Raw genomic sequence first — 20658 nt, forward strand, 5'->3', positions numbered from 1 at the left:
TAAAGAGTAGGTTCCCTAGCTGTAGCATCCCTGGATGTCCCTTAGTAACATGTATCCCTATTCTTTCAATGGTTAAAATGTTTCTCCTGTTCATTGCAACTTATAGCAGAGTTTATATTAATTAATCTATTTCTTCATTTCTCAAAAAAGCAGAAAATGGCAGATAGCCATGAGAGTCAAATGACTATTGAAGAAAGAAAACACCTGATTACTGTTCGGGAAGAAGCCTGGAAGACAAAGGGTAAAGGAGCAGCCAATGACTCTAGCCAGTTCACTGTTGCTGGACGAATGGTAAAAAAAGGTCTGTAAAGAAATCATCCACATATAAATAAGTCATTGCTTCTCTATCTGGTCAAAATACAGGGCTAATGCTAAACAGAAACAATATTTGTGTTTTGCAAGAGGACTGTTTATCATCAGCCTAATGTCATTGTGCAGTTGGTTGCAAGTTCCAGGGGGTGTTTCCATTGGTCATTTTGTCCTTCATTGTTTACAGTTACATCAAGTTACTATTAAGCTCGATAGTAAATTGTTTGTATGCTCCTGCTGATGTTCAGTTTTTAGTCTCCAGTCCAACCCAGAGGGCATGACTGGATTTCCCTTTACTACAGAACTCCCATTTGACAAACAAAGCCCTGAGAGATTTAGCTGTTGACCTGTAACTGATTTCTGTTTGCAAAAATGTCTCAGAATATGGAGCAGATGTACATTTTCTTGTTTAAAGAATTTCATTTAGAGAATGAAAATGTTTGACCTGCAAGGAAACACTTGGTTTTGTTATGTAAAAGCAAAGGAGAGCTTTGAACCTGGCATTCCTATGTTGTGGGAGAGTGCCCTAGCCACTGTGCTGTGGGATCATCTAGCATGAGTTTTTGGCACAGTTGCTACTCCAGAACCTTTCCGTCTGGCTAGCTATGGCACTTTTGTTTGAGTTTTTCATTACTGTTCTTCAGCCTACTCAAGCTGTAAAAGTGTCCTGGCTCTCTGGCCAAGTTCCTTTGACAGTTCTACACTTTCGAGAGCCCCAAAAGGGTGCAGCCCAACCCTAAGTGTCTACACAGCAGCTCTTAGTTCCACAACCCAAGCCTGAGTCAGCTGTATGTCTACACAGGGATAAGAGCCCCATACCACAGCCACGGCTGGCCTGGATCAAGTTTGAGGGGTGGGACTAAAAATTGCTGGACCCTAAGCTTTGGGACCCTGCTAGGATGGGAGGATCCCAGATCTTGAGTTCCAACCCAAGCCTGAGCATCTACACAACAGTTTTTAATCCCAAAGCTCAAGCCCACAGCTGTGACAGAGTTTTGTGCCCTGTGAACCTGAGTCAGCTGATCTGGGCCAGCTGCAGGGTTTTTAGACTTACCCAGAGTGTTTTATGAATGTGTGACAGAAATACTCAAATAATAGAATAGGCCACCTCTTCCTGCAGGTATGGCTTGACCACTGTAGCTTGTCCACACACCTAACCCTTGTGCCCCCAGGTCTAGTGTTCTCTGCCCTGTTCTCTGGGGTTCTGGCAGGCTTTCACTTTTTGGGGTTCCAGCTCACCCGAGAGGTAGTCTGTTCGCTCTGCTTCCCAGCCTCCTCTCAGGTTGCTTGCCAAACAGTAGGCACTTCCCCCTCTTCTCCTCTGGGTATCCTCCCTCAAGCTGGACCATAAGTTGAGCCACCTGTTCTCACCAATTGGGTTCAGCTTGTGAAGGCAGGGGTGTTTGACCTGTCACAGGCTGGACCATTAAGAATCAGCCTGTGTGGGTGTCACAGTCCATCTCTCTTGTTGAAGCAGTTCTGTTCGGTGGTATAAAATATTTGAGTAGTCGCTGAGCCAGAGAACATGAGACCCTTAGTCTGTGGCTAGGGAAGCTCTGCTGAGAGGGAGAGACATGTTCAGATTCCTGCTCCATATCACACGGGGTGGGGGGGAATTGAATCAGGATCTCTCACATACCACTGGGCTTAAAGTTATAAAGGAGTTACTTCATATCACATCCCCGTTTTATGAAGTGTTCCTAATCCATTTCCTCCCCCCCCCAAAAAAAATTTTTTTGCCTGAAACTAGACAGCAAATCCCTGTCAAATTTGTAAATTGTTTCAGCTCAACCCAAACTGTGTTTTTTGGTGAATAAACTATTTAGCTGAAAAATGTCACCCAGTCTTTCTTGTCAGCCATTTTCTTGTCCTGTTTGTGATAGAATCATAGAACTGGAAGGGACCTCAAGAGGTCATCGAGTCCAGCCCCCCGCCCTCAAGGCAGGACCAAGCTCCATCTACACCATCCCTGACAGATGTCTGTCTAACCTGTTCTTAAATATCTCCAGAGAGAGAGATTCCACCACCTCCCTTGGCAATTTATTCCAATATTTGATCACCCTGACAGTTAGGAATTTTTTCCCAATGTCCAATCTAAACCTCCCCTGCTGCACTTTAAGCCCATTACTCCTTGTCCTGTCCTCAGAAACCAAGAGGAACAAATTTTCTCCTTCCTCCTTGTGACACCCTTTTAGATATTTGAAAACCGCTATCATGTCCCCCCTTAATCTTCTTTTTTCCAAACTAAACAAGCCCAGTTCACGAAGCCTGGCTTCATAGGTCATGTTCTCTAGACCTTTAATCATTCTTGTCGCTCTTCTCTGTACCCTTTCCAATTTCTCCACATCTTTCTTGAAATGTGGCCCCCAGAACTGGACACAGTACTCCAGCTGAGGCCTAACTAGTGCAGAGTAGAGCGGCAGAATGACTTCACGAGTTTTGCTTACAACACACCTGTTGATACAACCTAGAATCATATTTGCTTTTTTTTGCAACAGCATCACACTGTTGACTCATATTCAACTTGTGGTCCACCATGACCCCTAGATCCCTTTCCGCCATGCTCCTTCCTGGACAGTCGCTTCCCATCTTGTATGTATGGAACTGATTGTTCCTTCCTAAGAGGAGCACTTTGCATTTCTCTTTATTAAACTTCATCCTGTTTACCTCTGACCATTTCTCTAACTTGCTACGGTCATTTTGAATTATGTCCCTATCCTCCAAAGAAGTCGCAACCCCACCCAGTTTGATATCATCTGCAAACTTAATAAGCGTACTCTCTATCCCAATATCTACATCATTGATGAAGATATTGAACAGTACGGGTCCCAAAACAGACCCTTGCGGAACTCCACTTGTTATCCCTTTCCAGCAGGATTTAGAACCGTTAACAACAACTCTCTGACTACGGTTATCCAGCCAATTATGCACCCATCTTATCGTGGCCCTATCTAAGTTATATTTGCCTAGTTTATCTCTGAGACCTTTTCCCTGCACCCTCCCATCTGTGGCTATGTAACATCTTGATGGGAATTGTATGAGTTGCTTAATAGAGAAATTACATTAGGAAAGTGTTTAATGTATTTGTAGCTGCAGGTCATCAATGAGCCAATACCATGTGACCTACTGCCTCCCTGTGGGCCATCAGCAAATGATCCTTAGGCTGCAGATGGAAAGCTGAGGACCTGAGCCCAACATTCATAAGTGCTCGAGGCTAACATTTGCTCTGAAAAATTAAAAACACAGAGAGAGAGAGATTTGTGAGGAGTTAAACCAGGCAGTTGCTGTGGATATTAGTGTTGTGGGGGGAGCAGGAGAGCTATTGGCATCTGTACTGGTTAGAAGTAATTGGGGCTGATTTATATTTACTGAAGTGCCCCATTTGAGTACCTAGAGGAAGGAACTATCAAAAATCAGATTTAAATAAAATGACAAAGTAAAAATGCAACAAAACACACACCATGAAATCCTTGTGTGCTTCCCTCAGTCCTAATCACTTGGTGCTTGAAGATTCTTTTGTCTCTGAATTAACAAAGGAACATTTTACACCCTGGGGAGCTGCTCTCTGCACTGATTTGTTCAGCTAGCAGCAGGGGGAGTTGTGTGATCAGTCCATGCATACTCTCACCTATACTCCATTGACCAAAGACTTTTCTCGCTGTTTTAAAATCTGCCCCAAACTCAGGCCTCTTAATTAGCAGCAAAATGTCTTCATTAATAAGCTGCCCAATTGTGTTCCGTATTCCTTTCAACAGTTTCTGTAATTACTGCATGCTCAGGCTTGCTCCGAGGTGATGTTTTTCATATAATGAAAAGAGTTGCTAAACTGGTGCAGCTTCAGTTTATATTATCTGTGGAAAACAGTAAAGTTTCCAAAACAAGACTTCAACTTGAGCTGCTCACTAATTAACAGACAGTTGCTACATGAAAAAATACATTTTAAAGGGTATCGAGATTTTTCTTTTTTGCTGCTTTCAGCTAAGGAGTGAGGGATACAATTCAGTGTTGTGATGCACTGTCCCACATAATGGGGGTGAACCGTAATCCCAGTTCATTGCTTCTTACTGAATCTTTCCATGTTCATTTCTTTTAAAATGTTCTAAATTTATATGTTGGCTTTCATTTGTTCTGGTCAGACTTGTGCTAGCTCTTCGAGAAGAGAGAATAGTGTGTATTGAATTGGAGCTGGAGCGCAAAATATGTAGGATAAGCCCCGAAATCTGAGTCTCTGCTGCTTTGCTTTCCCCGTCAACTCCTATCTCTGCACATACAAGCCACCCGGCCCTGTGGACTTTGTCTGCAGGTGGAAATAGGGAAGGGAATTATGACAATGCAGCCTCTTTTTTTTTTGCTATTTTGCTTGGTAGATGTGTGAAGATTTCTTCCATAGAATATGTTCTTAGCAAGAGCTCGGTAAATTCTCTGCAAATCATTTATTTTGCACAAAACCACTACATGTGTCTGAGTGATATGCCCAATGGTACACAAAATCCAAACCATATAAGTTTTAAAAGAAGCACAAAGTTTGTTTTAATAGAGAACCCATTTCCCACGCTAGATTACTTTAAGAGGCATTTATTTACAAAAATAAAGCCTCATCATTTACAATGGATGTGTCAGTCTGAAAGACTCTACTTATTCTGCAGGCTTGGCATCACCTACTGCCATAACTCCAGTGACATCGCCTTTCTGTAACAGGCTGAAGTCTACCACTCCAGTTTCAAAGCCTCTGGAAGGTAGGTCATCAAAACTAGCTGTAGTTTACAATGAGACTTTGATAGGGTGCTGTAAAGACACTGTAACTATTTTTAATATTTTCTTTTTGTTTAGAAATAGAAGCCAGGCCTGATCTGCAGCTAGAATCAGACTTGAAGCTAGACAAGCTGGAAACGTTTTTGGGAAGGCTGAACAACAAAGGTTTGTAAGAGTAATTTGAGATTGTAATGGATTCTATACCTGATTTTTCAAATCCGTTAAAGTATTTTAGTTACAGTACCTGATAGCAGAAGTTTGTGTAATTTTATTGTTCATTTCGCCAAGATCATGGTGGAGGTTCTATGCATTTTTTTTCTTGTTTCAGTCTTCGCAAAACTTTGTTGTCACCACCTGCTATTTTTTTTTGTAGAAAACAAAAAAAACTTTTTAAAAATAAAAAATGGTCTGGTAGCACTTTACAGACTAACAAAACATGTAGATGGTATCATGAGCTTTCATGGGCACAGCCCACTTCTTCAGATGACCGGAGTTATGAGTTTGGGATGTGAACACTTGAAATAAATAGGAAAGGGGAAGGCTGATGGTAGGGAAAATAGGAGAGGAGGGTGGGAGACAGAGTATCAGTAAGTATCCGGAGAATGGATACTTAAACCTAAGCAGATAAAAATCAAAATCAATAGATAGATTCCCATGTCAGGAAGGATACTACTCAGAGAACTGTTAGTACCTTCAATGGTTGTTAAATTGATAGTGTCCTAACCAACCTTCATTATGATTGAGTCCATTAGCATGTGAATTGAATTTGCAGATGAACTGTAATTCCAAGACTTCCCTATGGATCTGGTTGTAGAGCTGGTTTGTGGCAAGACAGCTACTTGGAGATCTGTCATAGTATGATTTGGAAGGTTAAAATGATCACCAATAGGTTTCTGTAAGTTTCCTTTACATATATCTGATTTGTGTCCATTGATTCTTCCCTGCAGAGACTGTCCAGCTTGTACAATATATATATCAGTGGGGCTGGATTACTGCACATCCAGTAATTTGATCTATGCCATCAAATGCCAGCAGTGCCCCACTGGTGCACATTTTAACCTTCCAAATCATACTATGTCCCCCCAGCCTTCTCCTTTCCTATTTATTTCGAGTGTTCACATCCCAAACTCATAACTCCGGTCATCTGAATAAGTGGGCTATGCCCGCAAAAGCTCATGATACCATCTACATGTTTTGTTAGTCTGTAAAGTACTACCAGACCATTTGTTGGGTTTTTTCTGTAACAGACTAACTCAGCTACCTCCTGAAGTTTTTAAAAATAGTAATTCTCTTTTGTGTGTGGTATTACACTTACACACACACACACACACACACACACACACACACACACACACACTCTTTCCCATTACGTACTTGCTTCTAATTAGTGATTAATTTGTAATGAAAGATGTGCCAGCACTTAAGCAATTGTTTTACATTCCTAACTGATGCAACAAACCCAGAGGTGCTGGGGCTATGGATTGCCAAGCCCAGAGGGGCTGGGGCTCACTCCTGGCAAACCCTGGTGCAATTTAAGAACTGCTTCTAGCAAATTATCCAGATAACATTATAAAGTCATGTAGCCACTTCAGACCTTGGTTCAGAACCTGCCATTATTTCTGACAATCTGGCTTTAAATGCTGGTCTGTTATTTCTGTCTTACTATTACCAAACTAATGCCTTGGTCACCATCCTCCCCACCTCTGCCCTTCACTGAGGTAACTTTTAATAATCTTTTAATAGTGTCTTTCTATAATTTACTTTAGCACTTCATGTTTTTATTATAAACTAAGTTGTCCCGGTATCTAGACATTTCACATTTTCAAGGAACTTCATTTTAGGCTAGCTTCAAAATGTATTCTCTATTTAAAAACAATGCATAGAAAAACAAAAGACAGGCATACACAACTTTAAGGTCAGAACCCCAGATAGAATTAAAGTGAATCTTTCTTCTATCCGCATCTGCAGTTGGTGGGATGCAAGAAACAGTGCTAACGGTCACAGGAAAATCGGTGAAAGAGGTGATGAAGCTGGACGATGATGAAACCTTTTCCAAATTTTACCGTCATGTAGATTGCCCTATTTCCACAGTGCCTTTGGAGCTTGATGAGGACTTTGATGCCATCTTTGATCCTTATGCACCAAAGTGAGTTCCTTCTCTTGCACTACTCTGAATAAATATAATTTTTTCCTGGATGTCTTACAGATGGCCATTGGTCTCCCCTTTTTACCTTTCCTTTCCTCTCCCATCTTCACCTAAATGGGAAACCTTCCAATGTAACCAAATCTTTGCCTCGAGTTGGCTAATCAGAGAGATGCAGAGCTTGACAAAATGGTCACGAAAGATCACGATTCTGTCTATTTTTTTATTAGTCTCTAACGTGCCATAGGACTACTAATTTTTAAAGTTACAGACTAACACGGCTACCCATCGTAGATTGGTCAATTGTAGAAATTGTTGTGTAGATATCTTTTAACAGTGGCCACATCCACTACTTGTCCGGATTTCTGGAATGCTTACATCATGCATCAGTGAGCTGACTTCAGCTTTACATGCCATGCCAGTACAGAGCAAGTGTCTAATGGCTTGCTGTTAGTGGATTTTGATTTTTAGACCAATTCTGTCATCTGAAGACTATAAAACTTTCATTTGCCGCTTAGGTTAATTTCTTCTGTAGCAGAGCACAAACGTGCCGTGAGACCTATGCGCAGGGTTCAGGCTTCAAGGAACCCCCTGAAATTACTGGCAGCAAGAGAGGACATTCTTCATGAATACACTGAACAAAGATTAAACATCGCCTTCATGGAGTCAAAGCGAATGAAAGTAGAGAAAAGTAAGTTGATTTGATGGCTCTTAGATGCCAGTAGCTTTCTAGTAGCAAAGGGTTAAAAACAAATGCACACAACTCTCTGAGAATTCATCGTTAAGTTTCAGTTGGAAGGCTGAACACTGGTAAAATATTGAAGCCTAGTGGAACAAGAAAGAAGTGGTGCATTTGAATGCTTGAAGGAAGCATTCAGTAGGTCAGTACTCCAGCACCAACTTTTTCAGTCTGTTCAACCAAGTGAAAAGAACAACACTAGGTTTGGATAGAGTTGGGAGTAATAAGGCTGAACATGCCACTAAGAGCTAGGGACTAGATCTGAGATAAAATGGGTGTTTAGTATGATGACAAATTTTTCTGTTGGGAAAAGAGAGCAAGTCTTGTTTGTCAAAAATAGACCAACTTCCTTGTAAGTTGCCCTCATTCTAATGGCCATAATCATCCCTGAAGAGTTCAAAACTGACCTCCTAACTCCAAACCGTTAGCTTCCCTACAAAGTAACTGTATTCTGGCAGGAACTTGCAGCTAAGTGCATAAGTGACATGCATCCTCACGATCACCACAGTATTAAGTCACAAAAGTGTAATGTTTCTTCAAAGTTTATTTGGCAAATCACCAGTGCATTGTTTCCGTTTCCCTTTTGCCAGGGCAGTGAAGAGAACTATCTATGTTGCCTGTATTGATGAAAACATAAATTCTATAGGATATTGTACTTGACAGCGTTCTACTAAATAAGCTATTCCACTTTGTATATAGCTGACACACACTTCCCTGGACCTGAAGAAGAGCTATATGTATGTAGCTCAAAAGCTTGTCTCTTTAGCTAACAGCAGTTGGTCCAATGAAAGCTCTTAACTCAACTGCTTTGTATATCTAGTATTGTAATGTAAAAAGAAGCATTAATCCTATTAGAAACCTCTGAAATATCGTTGTTTTTGGTTGAGAAATAAGTGTTAATTGCCAAGATTTTAAATTAATTTAAATCTGTATAATTTGATTCTGAGAGTTAGAAGTGCATAAATGCCTGTTGTATCACAATTGCTGAGATGAATTTGAAGAAAATTGCAACTACTTAGCCTTGGCTTCTCTCTCAGCTTTGTATCATCATTAATCTTTTATATTTGCATCACAAATGTACACTACACTTCCAAAAAATTGATATTTTCTTTTACATTGGAAATTTCTAAAAATAAAATGTTTGGTAAACTGGCAGTAAACTATGGGATGATATCTAGAAACTTGCCTAATGATTAAGACAAGCAGGGACTTTGAACTTGCTGTTAACTTGAGTTCAACCTATTTTTTGTTGTCTTTTTCAGTGGCAACAACAAAAAAGCTGAAAATGAGCCATGCAAGGAAAAAACCCTAAATTATATATAGAAACCAAACATAATATCTGTTTTTTTGTTTTTGTTTTTTTGCTTTTTGTGTCTCCTGTTTGGTTTATGTTTTGTTTTGTTTGTGTAAGTGTCTGCAAACTCAAATTTCTCAGAAGTAGCACTTGCTGGCTTAGCAAGCAAAGAAAACTTCAGCAATGTCAGTCTACGAAGTGTCAATCTAACTGAACAGAACTCCAACAACAGTGCTGTGCCATACAAGAAACTGATGCTGTTGCAAATTAAAGGTATATTACAAGTTTTTATATTATCAATGCATATTCATTATGGTTATTTTCAAATGCTTCTCTGGAAATTGGAGCCCCACAGTATTGATCAAGAATCCCTGCCTTGGAAAGCTTACACCCTAAAAGATGCAAGAACAAATGAAGGTTGTGGATCAGTCATATAGCATATCACCTAAATAAACCTGGTGGTGTCTGGCACTGCTTTGGTAAGGAAAAATGAGAGGATAAGCATTAGGATTTCTGTTTTTCTGTCCTATGGGATTTTATTTATTTTGATTTGTTTTGTCTCCCTAATATTTGCCTCCATTCTAGTACCAACTTTTCACTTGCAGTAAGAGCACCATAATGCTATTTCAATTATTCTTATAATACATTGTTACTGTGCCTAATCTCTGCTAAAATTAGCTACTTATTTGGCAAGTGGAATCTTAAAATTTGTCATTAATTATATGATTGTTTATTAAGGTGGTAAAGCAGTTTCACAAATGGAAAAGGCTATAGGTTTTGGCTGCTTTTTATTACATTTATTATTAATCTTTTTTTTTCCTCCCAGTGGGGCATAAAATTGTCAAGGCAGGAACAAGTAGCTATATAGTAATACCAGTTAATAGACAAAAACAAATTATTTTTCCCAAATATGAAAGCTATGCTATTCTTTTTTCTAATGAAATACTTTTGGAAATGGATTATTCGTGCAATGGGATCAAGTTTGTCTTTCATCCAAAATAATTAGGTCTTCAAAGATTGATGGCAGTATTTTTAGGAATATAATTACCCTGGTTTTATTTTAGGAAGAAGACATGTTCAAACAAGATTAGTTGAACCAAGGGCTTCATCACTGAACAGTGGAGACTGCTTCCTGTTGTTAACGCCACATTACTGTTTCCTGTGGGTAGGGGAGTTTGCAAATGTCATAGAAAAAGCAAAGGTTAGTCCACTGAAATGAGCTCTCACATTCAACTTTCCCATAATCACTCTTGATGCCAATTATCTGAATAGTCCAATGCTGGAATTCGCACACAGTCGCATATCATTGCTCATCAGTGGGAGGTAGATATGTCTTATTTTCCTAAATATATCGTATCCTCTGCATTTATTGGAAGCTAATGTGGGGCATGCAAGTTGCAAAAATCACAGTAGGAAATCCTCAGGAAAGGAATTTGTATTCAAACAGAAAAACAGTTTGAATTGCAGGATGTCCTTTTTGTTTCTACATTCGTTTGGATAATTTCTCTTTGTAATCACAACTAAAAGCACTGATGTATTGGTAATTTTTTCACTAGCTTCTGTGTGTTTGATATAAAGAAAGGTAATGACCATTGCTACTGCTACTGTCCCTTTTCTCACTATGCACTTTCCCTCCACTGAACGTGCACAAATGACTTAACTGATCCTATTCAGATAATTATGTTAATCTCTTAGGCTTCAGAACTTGCAACTTTAATTCAGACAAAGAGGGAACTTGGCTGTAGAGCTTCTTATGTACAAACCATAGAAGAAGGGATAAATACTCATACTCATGCAGCTAAAGACTTCTGGAAACTTCTTGGTGGCCAGACAAGTTACCAGTGTAAGAGGTTTTATATTTTCACAATTTCACCCAGGGATGTCTTATCATAGCATAATAGAGAAATTTGGTATCTTTTCTCTTCAAGCTGCTGGAAGCCCTGAGGAAGATGAAATGTACGAAGCCGCAATAATAGAAACAAATTGCATCTATCGTTTAGTAGATGATAAACTTATTCCTGATGATGACTACTGGGGGAAAATGCCAAGATGTACTCTGCTTCAATCCAAAGAGGTAAAGTAAATTGCATGTAGAAGGTTTTAATTAGGAACGCTTCCTCTGGAAGATACTGTTGGTCTGATTTTCAGTAAGTTTGTTGGCACACAATTGTAAATACAAATCTGTAGACTTACTGAAAATCACATCCTTTGTACTTCTGATATTTTAAATCCTTTGTTACCAGAAACTGACTATCTTCAGAGCCCCAGTATAAAGAAAGTTTAAAAAAAAAATTAGAATGTATTTTCTCCACTGACAACTTTTAAAAACTTCCATCCCTTTTTATTCATTCTGGGTTCTTTTCTCCAAGTCCATCCAAGTCCAAACCAACTAACTTTTTTTCCTCTCCCCTTCCCTAAACCCTTTTTCACCCTCAGTAAATTGTCACTGCAGCCAATTCATCTAACCAGGAGGGATTGAAAATAGTTTTTTAGAACAGTCAATATTGCTTTTTGATGAGTAAAACTTTCAATTATCCTGTGACTTTACTCCCACATAAGCAAATTCCTTGGTAGAATTTCCAATACTTGCTTACCGAATATGCAAGTAATCAGGCCCATAAATCAAATCCAGATCCTTTGGTGTGGCTGTTATTTCATTGTTGGGTCCTTTTGTCACATAGGACATTTAAGTATTTGTTTCACTATGTGAATTAAATCACAACTCTGCCACTGCCATACTAAAGAGATTTTGGTATAATTAAATGTATTTTCACTGCAGTTAAATTACTACTTTAATTATTTCTAGGTGCTGGTTTTTGATTTTGGCAGTGAAGTATATGTGTGGCATGGGAAAGAAGTCACATTAGCACAGAGAAAAGTAGCATTCCAGCTGGCCAAACATTTGTGGAATGGAACTTTTGACTATGCCAATTGTGATATAAATCCTCTAGATCCTGGAGAGTGCAATCCCCTTATACCAAGGTACCAAACTTACAGCTGTTGTAGTACTTTTGTTCTCTTTTTGATACACTGGGGATATGAATTATGGTGAGCTAAAGCACATGAATTCCCTTAAATAGGGTCAATGTGTAAATTGCCAGCTGCCATTGTTCTCTGTGGCAGCAATGACTATTAGTTGCCACAAGCCAGCATGATATAACATGTAAAGTTGTGCCAGCTGAAGGGGGTGAGATTGTATATTGTCAAATAAACATTCAGGGAGGTAAAATCTTTCAGGCTGCCTTTGTACATTGTAAGAAGGTACACGGTCAATGGCTATCATTGCAATCCTGCATTGAGCAAATGTTTGATATCTGAATAGTTTTCATACTTAATAATTTTCAAACTAGAGTAAAGACTAGGAAACCTGTATTGAACATGCATTTTCCTAGAGGGTTGAAAACATTTGATTTCTTGTGTGTGTGTGTGTGTGTGTGTGTGTGTGTGTGTGTGTGTGTATATATATATATATATATATATAAAATTACAGTATATAGTTTTTAATCCATTAAAAAAAAATTTTTTCTACTAAAGAAAAGGACAAGGGCGTCCTGACTGGGCTATCTTCGGCAGACTCACGGAACATAACGAGACCATATTGTTCAAAGAAAAATTTCTTGACTGGACTGAATTGAAGAAGCACAATGAGAAGAACTCTAGTGAATCTCTTCACCAAAAGGTAGAACAAATAAACTTACTGTGTATTTTGAATATTTGATTTGTGTGATTACATTGGAAAGACAAATTTTAATTAAAAATATATGGAAATAACTGCAATACCTCAATAGAGATGTAAGATTTGTTCTCAGTGGTTTAAACTGCATCCTTGATCTTTAGAATGTCAACCAGAATCGTATCACTAACAACAAACCCGCATAAATGCTCTTTATCAACCAGTGTTTGGGTGTGATGATCGATGCTGCAAAAGTGGCTTTGCTACAAGAGGAATACAGTACCACGCTGTCTCAGAGTATCTCATACGTTTGCTACTTGCATGCTTATATAATTGAGTAAGGAAAAAAATAATTTAAACTTAGACAAACTCCAGCCCTGTTTCTTATGTCATAGGAAGATCCCAGGTCTGACTTTAAGCCATATGATGTCATGCTAATGGTACCAGTGCCCCAAACTACAGTTGGCACTGTCTTGGATGGAATAAATATTGGCCGTGGCTATGGATTTGTTGAAGGAGAAGATGGGAGACAGTTTGAAATTATCACTGCCTCCGTGGATGTTTGGCACATCCTGGAATTCGATTACAGTAGGCTGCCTAAACAAAGTATTGGACAGTTCCATGAGGGTGACACATATGTGGTTAAATGGAAGTACATGGTGAGCACTGCAGGTTAGTGAACGACTTAATTTCTTCATGCTGAGATACTAATGTCTGTGGCTAAAGCCTCTAATGTTAATAGCAAAATCCCGAGCTAAATTTCCTTGCATGTGATGCATGCATCCCTCCAGTCAAACAAGAGGAATTCATTTACAGCATGTGACCATTACAAAAATGTTGGTAAGCAAGATATGAAGTAGAATTCCTGATAAAATCACTGCTGCTGTTCCTCTTCCTCACACCAAAATGTAATCTGCACTATCACACAGCAGTTTTCCATGTGTTAATTTGGATGTTTTAGCTTAATTCCTTCCAAATTGTAGTTGCATAGTTCTGGTTTGCAAAATGGCTTGAATTATGACACCAAGAATAACTAGTCTGCTTCAACCTAGAACTGAATCAGACAGGGAACTGGACTAGGGGCAGTGCCCTGAACTGACTTGCAGGAAATTTAGGTTAAGTTCCAGGTTAAAGCCTTTGCCATGTAGTGGAAAGAGGAAACAAAGGGAAAGGAAAAGTCTATGCTAGATGGCGAAGCCAAAGTGCCAAGAAAGAAGGAATCGCTCTTCGTGCTGGCTCTCCAGACACTCATCAATGGATTTCAGCCTTGATTTGAAAATACTTAATTGTTCTCTTATGAAAAGACTGGGTAGGTAGGTCTCTGGCAAGCAGCCTGCTCTGTTTGATATTTGAGAGCATGGATTCCGGCACAGCCCTACCAGCCCCCTATCTCAACAAAGTGGGGAAGGAACTCCAGAGCAGTTCAAAACCCCACAAATGAAAAGTTTGTGTGAAACTGTGATCCAGGTAGGCAAGTGCCCTAATCAGTCAGAGTCCCATCCACCACAAATATGGCTTCACTCTCAAAAGTAGCCAGAAAATACAGATTAATGCAGAATTGTGGAGTCAAGATACTGGAGAATCCAATTAGAGCACAATAGTGTGTGAATCTGAGAGTAACTACAGATGAAGTAAACCCAGACAGGCTTTGTTACAGAAACTTTTGAATACAAAAATGATTGGACTTAAACATGAAACCATAATCTGATTCCATATGTAAACAAAACAAGGGAAAACCAACTTCTTGCTCCATGAAGAGGGGTTTTTTTCTGTACATGTTGTAAATAGTTGGATCCTGACAGGATGAATCTACTCAGTAGGCTGGTTTTGTCAAAGGAGGCAGCACCTTTCACTGCTTTTGAAGAGTTTAGAGGGAGACGGGCCCAAGATTTTCAAGTGACTAGTGATTTTCAGTGCTCAATTTTGAGATGGCTTTAGAGGGTGTGGATTTTCAAAGTGGTTGTTCAGCACTTCTGAATATCTGGTAGGTGCCAAAATGCTGCTCAGGGCGACTACCTTGTGCTTTTTAAAATCTTGCCCTAATTGTATCACAGATTATTCAGTGTCAGTAGCTAAAGTAAGGGTTTTAAACATGCTGTTGCTTACTAATTATAATAGATAACGAATAAAGCCCCCTTTAAAAAAAAATCTTGCTCCTAGTCCTCTGCTCAGACTAAAATGGAGCATTTAGTTAATGGCACTTAAAGTAATCATGGGATTCTTTTCATGAAAGTAAGTTATTAATTTAGTGTTCTCGGAGCATCATAACTTGGAATCCCCTTGCAGTTTCCTTTTTTAATATAATTGTATCAAGAAGAATTTTCATTTTCTGCTTGTAGCTGTCCCAACTGCTGCTGTTTCTAATATCATTCAGCAGCCAGCTAATCTGCTGCCAGAGGACAGAGCAATTTGGAAAATGAGACCAAGTGAGCTTTTTTTGTTGTCTGGCTGCACCATTTCACGTTGTCTGATTCTCTCATATGATGTTAATTGCTTTACATGATCGTTCTGGTTTGGAGGCCTTTGGCCGGTGAGTGGAGTCTGTGCGTGCAGCTTTACATCCACCAGATGATGTCCCAGTGCAGAACTGGCACATGCATCTTGCGCTGCTTGACTTAATGTTTCTCAGATTGTGCATGCAGTCCAAGCTGCCCTGGACTTCACATCGCTGAGCTGGCTGGCTAAGCACGTGCGTGCCACAACGATAGCGATAGCCATAGCCATTTTCCTTCAATGCGAGCCCTTTATTTTGCAGTTGGCAGCAGACAAAAGGGAGAGCAGCAAGTCAGGGCTGTTGGGAAAGAGAAGTGTGTGTACTACTTTTGGCAAGGGAGGCACTCTACAGTGAGCGAGAAGGGGACATCAGCACTCATGACTGTGGAGCTTGATGAAGAGAGAGGAGCACAGGTGAGTGGCCAGCATGTCCTCTGTGTGTAGAACAACTGCTGTGTGAGAACTGTAGTAAAAGCTAGTACTGGCCAAACACCCACATTTAGTGAGTAAATATGGAGGTGAGATTTGGAGGGTTGATTGTTTTTTGTTTGGCTCCCTTCTAATGCAGAGGTTATACCTATGTCATACCATAGCCATAGCTTCCCAAAGTACCCCTTGGCTTCGTTCCCAGTTCCAGAACAACATTCCAGCATCATAAAACCTTGGCTTCTTTGTGGAGCTTGTAGTTCCAAGATCTGTCTTCTGGGAAGTCTTAGAAGTCAGCTGTCGGTAAAGGCATGAAATGTGATACCCTTGGTGTTGACTCCAGCATCCAATTAAGGCATTCATATCCTCTCAAACTGCTATAGCCACTCCACTGTGCCCCAAAAAGAGGCATTTTTGGCAAGGCCAAGACATAAAATTGAATTGTGTTTGGAAAGTAGTGTAATGTTCTAGCTTGGGGAGCAGGTATGTGGTGAAGGGAGCAGAGGACATGATTGCATTTGACACCTCTTCTATCAAATTCTGTGCAAGTGATTATAAACCAGTCTGTCCTGTCAATGTAATAATCATGAAACTTCATGGAAGCCAGCATTTTAAGCACTGTGTTCAAGCATATTTGTATATGACTTTTACCATCTTCATAGGTCTGCCGAAATTGTCTCAAATTATGTCTAAATTCTTTGAGAGCATGGTCCCTGCCATTAATGGATTCCGATGCTGTTTGAAAATAATGCCATGTACTTTACAATAGGGTCAGCATTCCTTTTCTCCTGACTTCTAAAATTGCTGAGCACTGCTAGGTACAAGTTCCTCTTAGTTATGCAGTCCATAACCAGAACAACATGTGTGAGTCCCACAGACTGTTGATATATTTGGCAGTTCCAATACGAGTCGGTGTTTTAACATATCAGAAAAACCACCCTTGTGGGTGGCCAGGATTATGCTATTTTTGAGGAAAACTGCCCCTTGGCACATCATTAGTCTCTCTAAATTCATGTGCTGTGGTTTTAGTATTGTGGTGTTCTCCATTTCTAGGTACAAGTGCTTCAAGGCAAAGAACCACCATGCTTTCTGCAGTGCTTCCAGGGAGGGATGATTGTGCATGCTGGAAGAAGGGAAGAGGAAGAAGAAAATACACAAAGTAATTTGCTTACTAGAACTGGCTTTTCTGCTTCAGGAGCCTCCTTTTCTGGAAAAAATGTATTTTAGTTTTAAGCTAAACTAGCACTTGTTCTATATAAGAAGGGAAATAGTGAAGCTGCTTCTGCTGATGACCTTTGGCATGGGGCTCATACTTGTGCTTTCATTTCCGTTCACTCCTCACTTAAAATGTGTTTGTCAACCCAGGAGCAAATTCACATATGCCTGTACAAGCATACAAGTAAATGGTCTTGGTTGATATTTAATTGAGTAAATGGTTCCCTCTATTTTATATGGTCCAGCACAAAAAGATTATATGATTATGAGCTTACAATTTTGCATGTTATCACTTTTGGATTTCCATTATTCAAACAGTGAAGCTTCTGCGACATTTGCACTGCACATTGCGATTCATACCATGTACTCCGTGAGCACTGGGCAAATTCTTTTCAATCTAATGGTAGCTTGGAAAGGCTGCAGTTGGGATAAACCTGAACTTGATCTGCTGTGCCTAGGTTTTACAGTTCACAAAGCAGAGAGATCATTAATATTTATTTAGGTACTTGCTCACTCTAAATGAAAAAGGGGGAGAGTTAAGTAGAGGAATGATAAAATTGCCTCTTAATTTCCTTTTCTCGCTTTATGGCGGTTTAAGATTGTGTAATGCAGAGCAATGCAGAGCTTGCCATCGATCCTAAAAGATCTTGTATAAGAAGTAACTTTGCCAGAATGTAAGAGATCTGTCCTGTCTGTGCCCGTTCCAGGTGACTGGAGGCTGTACTGTGTACGAGGAGAAGTTGCCATTGAAGGAAATTTACTTGAAGTAGCATGTCACTGCAGCAGCCTGAGGTCCAGGACATCTATGATTGTTCTCAATATAAATAAAGCCCTTATCTATCTGTGGCATGGGTGCAAAGCACAGTCTCACACAAAGGATGTAGGAAGAACAGCAGCCAATAAAATAAAAGAGCAGTAAGTAGCCAGCTTATACTTTGGAGACCTTTGTATTATGTAGCTGGGTTATTAAATGTAGCTGTCAGCCAGAAATAACCAACAGCCTCCAACTGCACTGATCCTGAGTGGGTTGGGAGATAGTAGCCTATGTGTGTTGAGAGAGGAGGACTGGACGCGGGGCACCAAGTTCATTATGTGCACATACTGACTTTCAAACTAACCCAATAGCGTTAGCCACATTCACTGTACTTTTGCAATTTAATTGGTATTCCTGTTACAGCACTATGTAGAGCTCTGCAAGTCCATGGGTACTGGTGTGTCTCCATAGGTCATCCTCCTAACCCCCTGCCAGGCAAATGTGGAGCCGAGGTGGGAGCCCTGGGGAGCTGTGGCCAACCCTAAACCTGCTCTGAGATGAGAGAAGCTCATGGCTATGTCCCTATGCCACAGACTACCTGCCTAGCTGAAGGGACCTTGTGAGCTCCCCCTGTTTGCCCACACAGCTCTTCCTGACTGGCTCATGGAGGAGGGAGGGGTGTAGTGTGTTTGGCCCCCACTATAGAGCCCAGCAAATCTACACATAACTTTTGCAGATTGAATGCAGGTAGGATAAGAAAAAAACTTATATGAGAGAGGGTTCTGATGAAGCTAGGGAAGGAAGCTTCCAAGAGAAACTGATGGGGGATAAAAAGGAGAAACTGAAGGACTAAAAGCTCACGAGTATTTTCTCACATTCTGCATATATGATCAGTCAGAGAAATAAATACTGTTACCGAAATGTCATGTTTTACATTGTTGGCTGTACTGATGTTCATATGGGGCAGGCTGGCAAACAGGAAGTGCCGGTGTCCCTAGACTCGGTCTTTGGACGGGCTTGGATTGCTCTCACGTGCCTGAAGCTGTGTGTATTTGGAAGTATGTTGGGCTCACGTAACTTCTTTGTGTTGCAGATGCCCGTTGGAAGCTGGATTGCACAGCAGCAGCAAGGTGACAATACATGAATGTGATGAAGGGTCGGAACCACTGGGATTCTGGGATGCATTAGGAAGAAGAGACAGAAAAGCCTATGATTGCATGTTGCAAGGTAGCACTGTAGTCCAGTGATCGTTGCCTACCTGTGACTGTGTTGTAGGATAATAAAATACATTTTATTTTAGTTTCACGTCAACAGTGGAAACATGTTCTACTTTCGCAGAAGTCAGGGCCCTGGTGAAGTCAAGATTCTTGCTAGAGAATAAAATACGCTTCCTGCCACACACATGTGAACCTATTGGAGTCTGAGCATGCGAAGGGGCTAAAGAGTGAAGTGTCCTCTCCCCTTGGCCCCAGAACAGAGCAGCAGTTAACTCAGCCCACCGGATACGTTTCAGTTCTCCTCTGGAGGGGTCAGATGATGGTTTTATATTTAATCATTGGCTGCTCTGCTGGAACTGCCAACAATGCTGGTAGTTGCAGGATGGACTTATACCGCGCAAACCTGTCAGTGTAGTAGATTGTGAGACAGGCGAACTTTCCTGTAAGGCACAGAAGTCAGCCAGCCAAGAAATGTCTGCACTGCCATTAAAACCCATGACTAGCCCATGCCAGCTAGGGATATGAAAGGTTCACTAGTAAGTACCACTCTTAACAAGTGATGCTTTCTGGTCCGGTTAGCCGGTGGGGGCTGGAGGAGCTCCCTGCCTGCCGTGGACCAGGGGCTGCTGCGGTTGGGCTGGAACAGCTCCAGCCTGGCCATGGGGGAGTACCGCTCCTGCCTACCCCTCTTTTAATTGGTTAACTGGTTAAACATTGTTTACAGGTTAACCGATTAAATGGGATTTTACATCCTGATGCCAGCTGACATGAGCTTGTGGGGATAAGGGGCTGTTTCATCGTGCTGTCGATATTTGGGCTCAGACTGCAGCGTGGACTTGAGGATCCTGTGAGGTAGGAGGGTCCCAGAGGTGAGGCTGCAGCTGAATGTCTGAACCACAGTTAAATGACCCCTTAGCTCAAACAGTTGGAGCCCAGCTTGTCTGGCGGGAATCAGATTGCAGTGAATCACTACTAGCCAGGGTTGGATTCACAATGGTGGCTAGAGCTGAAATGTTGCCTATCTCCACCACTGCCAGTCTCCTGTCCTGATTATTCAGAAGCTCGCATATACCATAGCAAGCATCAAATCAGCTTTCGAATTCCCTGGGTCCTGTCGTACTAGATATTTTTGGTTTTTGTTTTATTAGATCCTGGAAAGTTTAACTTCACCCCCCGCCTGTTCATCCTCAGCAGTTCATCAGGAGACTTCTCGGCCACTGAGTATATCTATCCTGCAAGAGACCCCGCTGTTGTCAATTCCATGCCATTCCTGCAGGAGGATCTCTACACCGCCCCACAGCCAGGTACAGAACTGAGCTATTGATGTGAATACCGCACTGATCCCAGCTATTAGACCCATGAGTACAGAGATCCCTAGTATAAAGTTATTCTCATGTGTAAGCAGGGAAATGTACTGACAGGGGTTATTGAGCAGCAGTGACCTCTGTTCCTGCACAAGCAAGTAAGGGGAGAGAAGGCATAATCACATTCGGCTTTGCTCTGGCACCCAGTACACATTATTCCTGGGGAAATTCTGCACCAAAAATTCTGCACACTAGGTGTTAAAATTCTGCATATTTTGTCAAAATAACATTGTATAATGATGCCAATATTGGTGGTTTATTTCAAAATACCTTTCAATA

General features: G+C 40.7%; 1 protein-coding gene across 41 annotated transcripts in view; it reads left to right on the forward strand.

The window, feature by feature from the left end:
* SVIL (supervillin) overlaps positions 1-20658 on the forward strand; it is a 197412-nt gene that overhangs the window by 165163 nt on the left and 11591 nt on the right. For 27 of the 41 annotated variants that reach the window (XM_075922624.2, XM_075922625.2, XM_075922620.2 and 24 more), the window contains 18 exons: positions 151-301; positions 4956-5045; positions 5140-5226; positions 7030-7207; positions 7723-7895; positions 9355-9510; positions 10302-10438; positions 10933-11080; positions 11166-11311; positions 12044-12219; positions 12772-12916; positions 13306-13582; positions 15250-15336; positions 15666-15817; positions 16883-16988; positions 17752-17959; positions 18892-19025; positions 20164-20319. In XM_075922624.2, coding sequence (XP_075778739.2) covers positions 151-301; positions 4956-5045; positions 5140-5226; positions 7030-7207; positions 7723-7895; positions 9355-9510; positions 10302-10438; positions 10933-11080; positions 11166-11311; positions 12044-12219; positions 12772-12916; positions 13306-13582; positions 15250-15336; positions 15666-15817; positions 16883-16988; positions 17752-17959; positions 18892-19025; positions 20164-20319 — 2707 coding nt within the window. The remainder of the gene's footprint in view (positions 1-150; positions 302-4955; positions 5046-5139; positions 5227-7029; positions 7208-7722; positions 7896-9354; positions 9511-10301; positions 10439-10932; positions 11081-11165; positions 11312-12043; positions 12220-12771; positions 12917-13305; positions 13583-15249; positions 15337-15665; positions 15818-16882; positions 16989-17751; positions 17960-18891; positions 19026-20163; positions 20320-20658) is intronic. The other 14 variants (XM_075922631.2, XM_089776763.1, XM_075922632.2 and 11 more) reach the window with 3 other exon arrangements.

This window comes from Pelodiscus sinensis, chromosome 2 (genome assembly GCF_052426305.1).
Source record: "Pelodiscus sinensis isolate ZL-2025 chromosome 2, ASM5242630v1, whole genome shotgun sequence".
Lineage (NCBI taxonomy): Eukaryota > Metazoa > Chordata > Testudines > Trionychidae > Pelodiscus > Pelodiscus sinensis.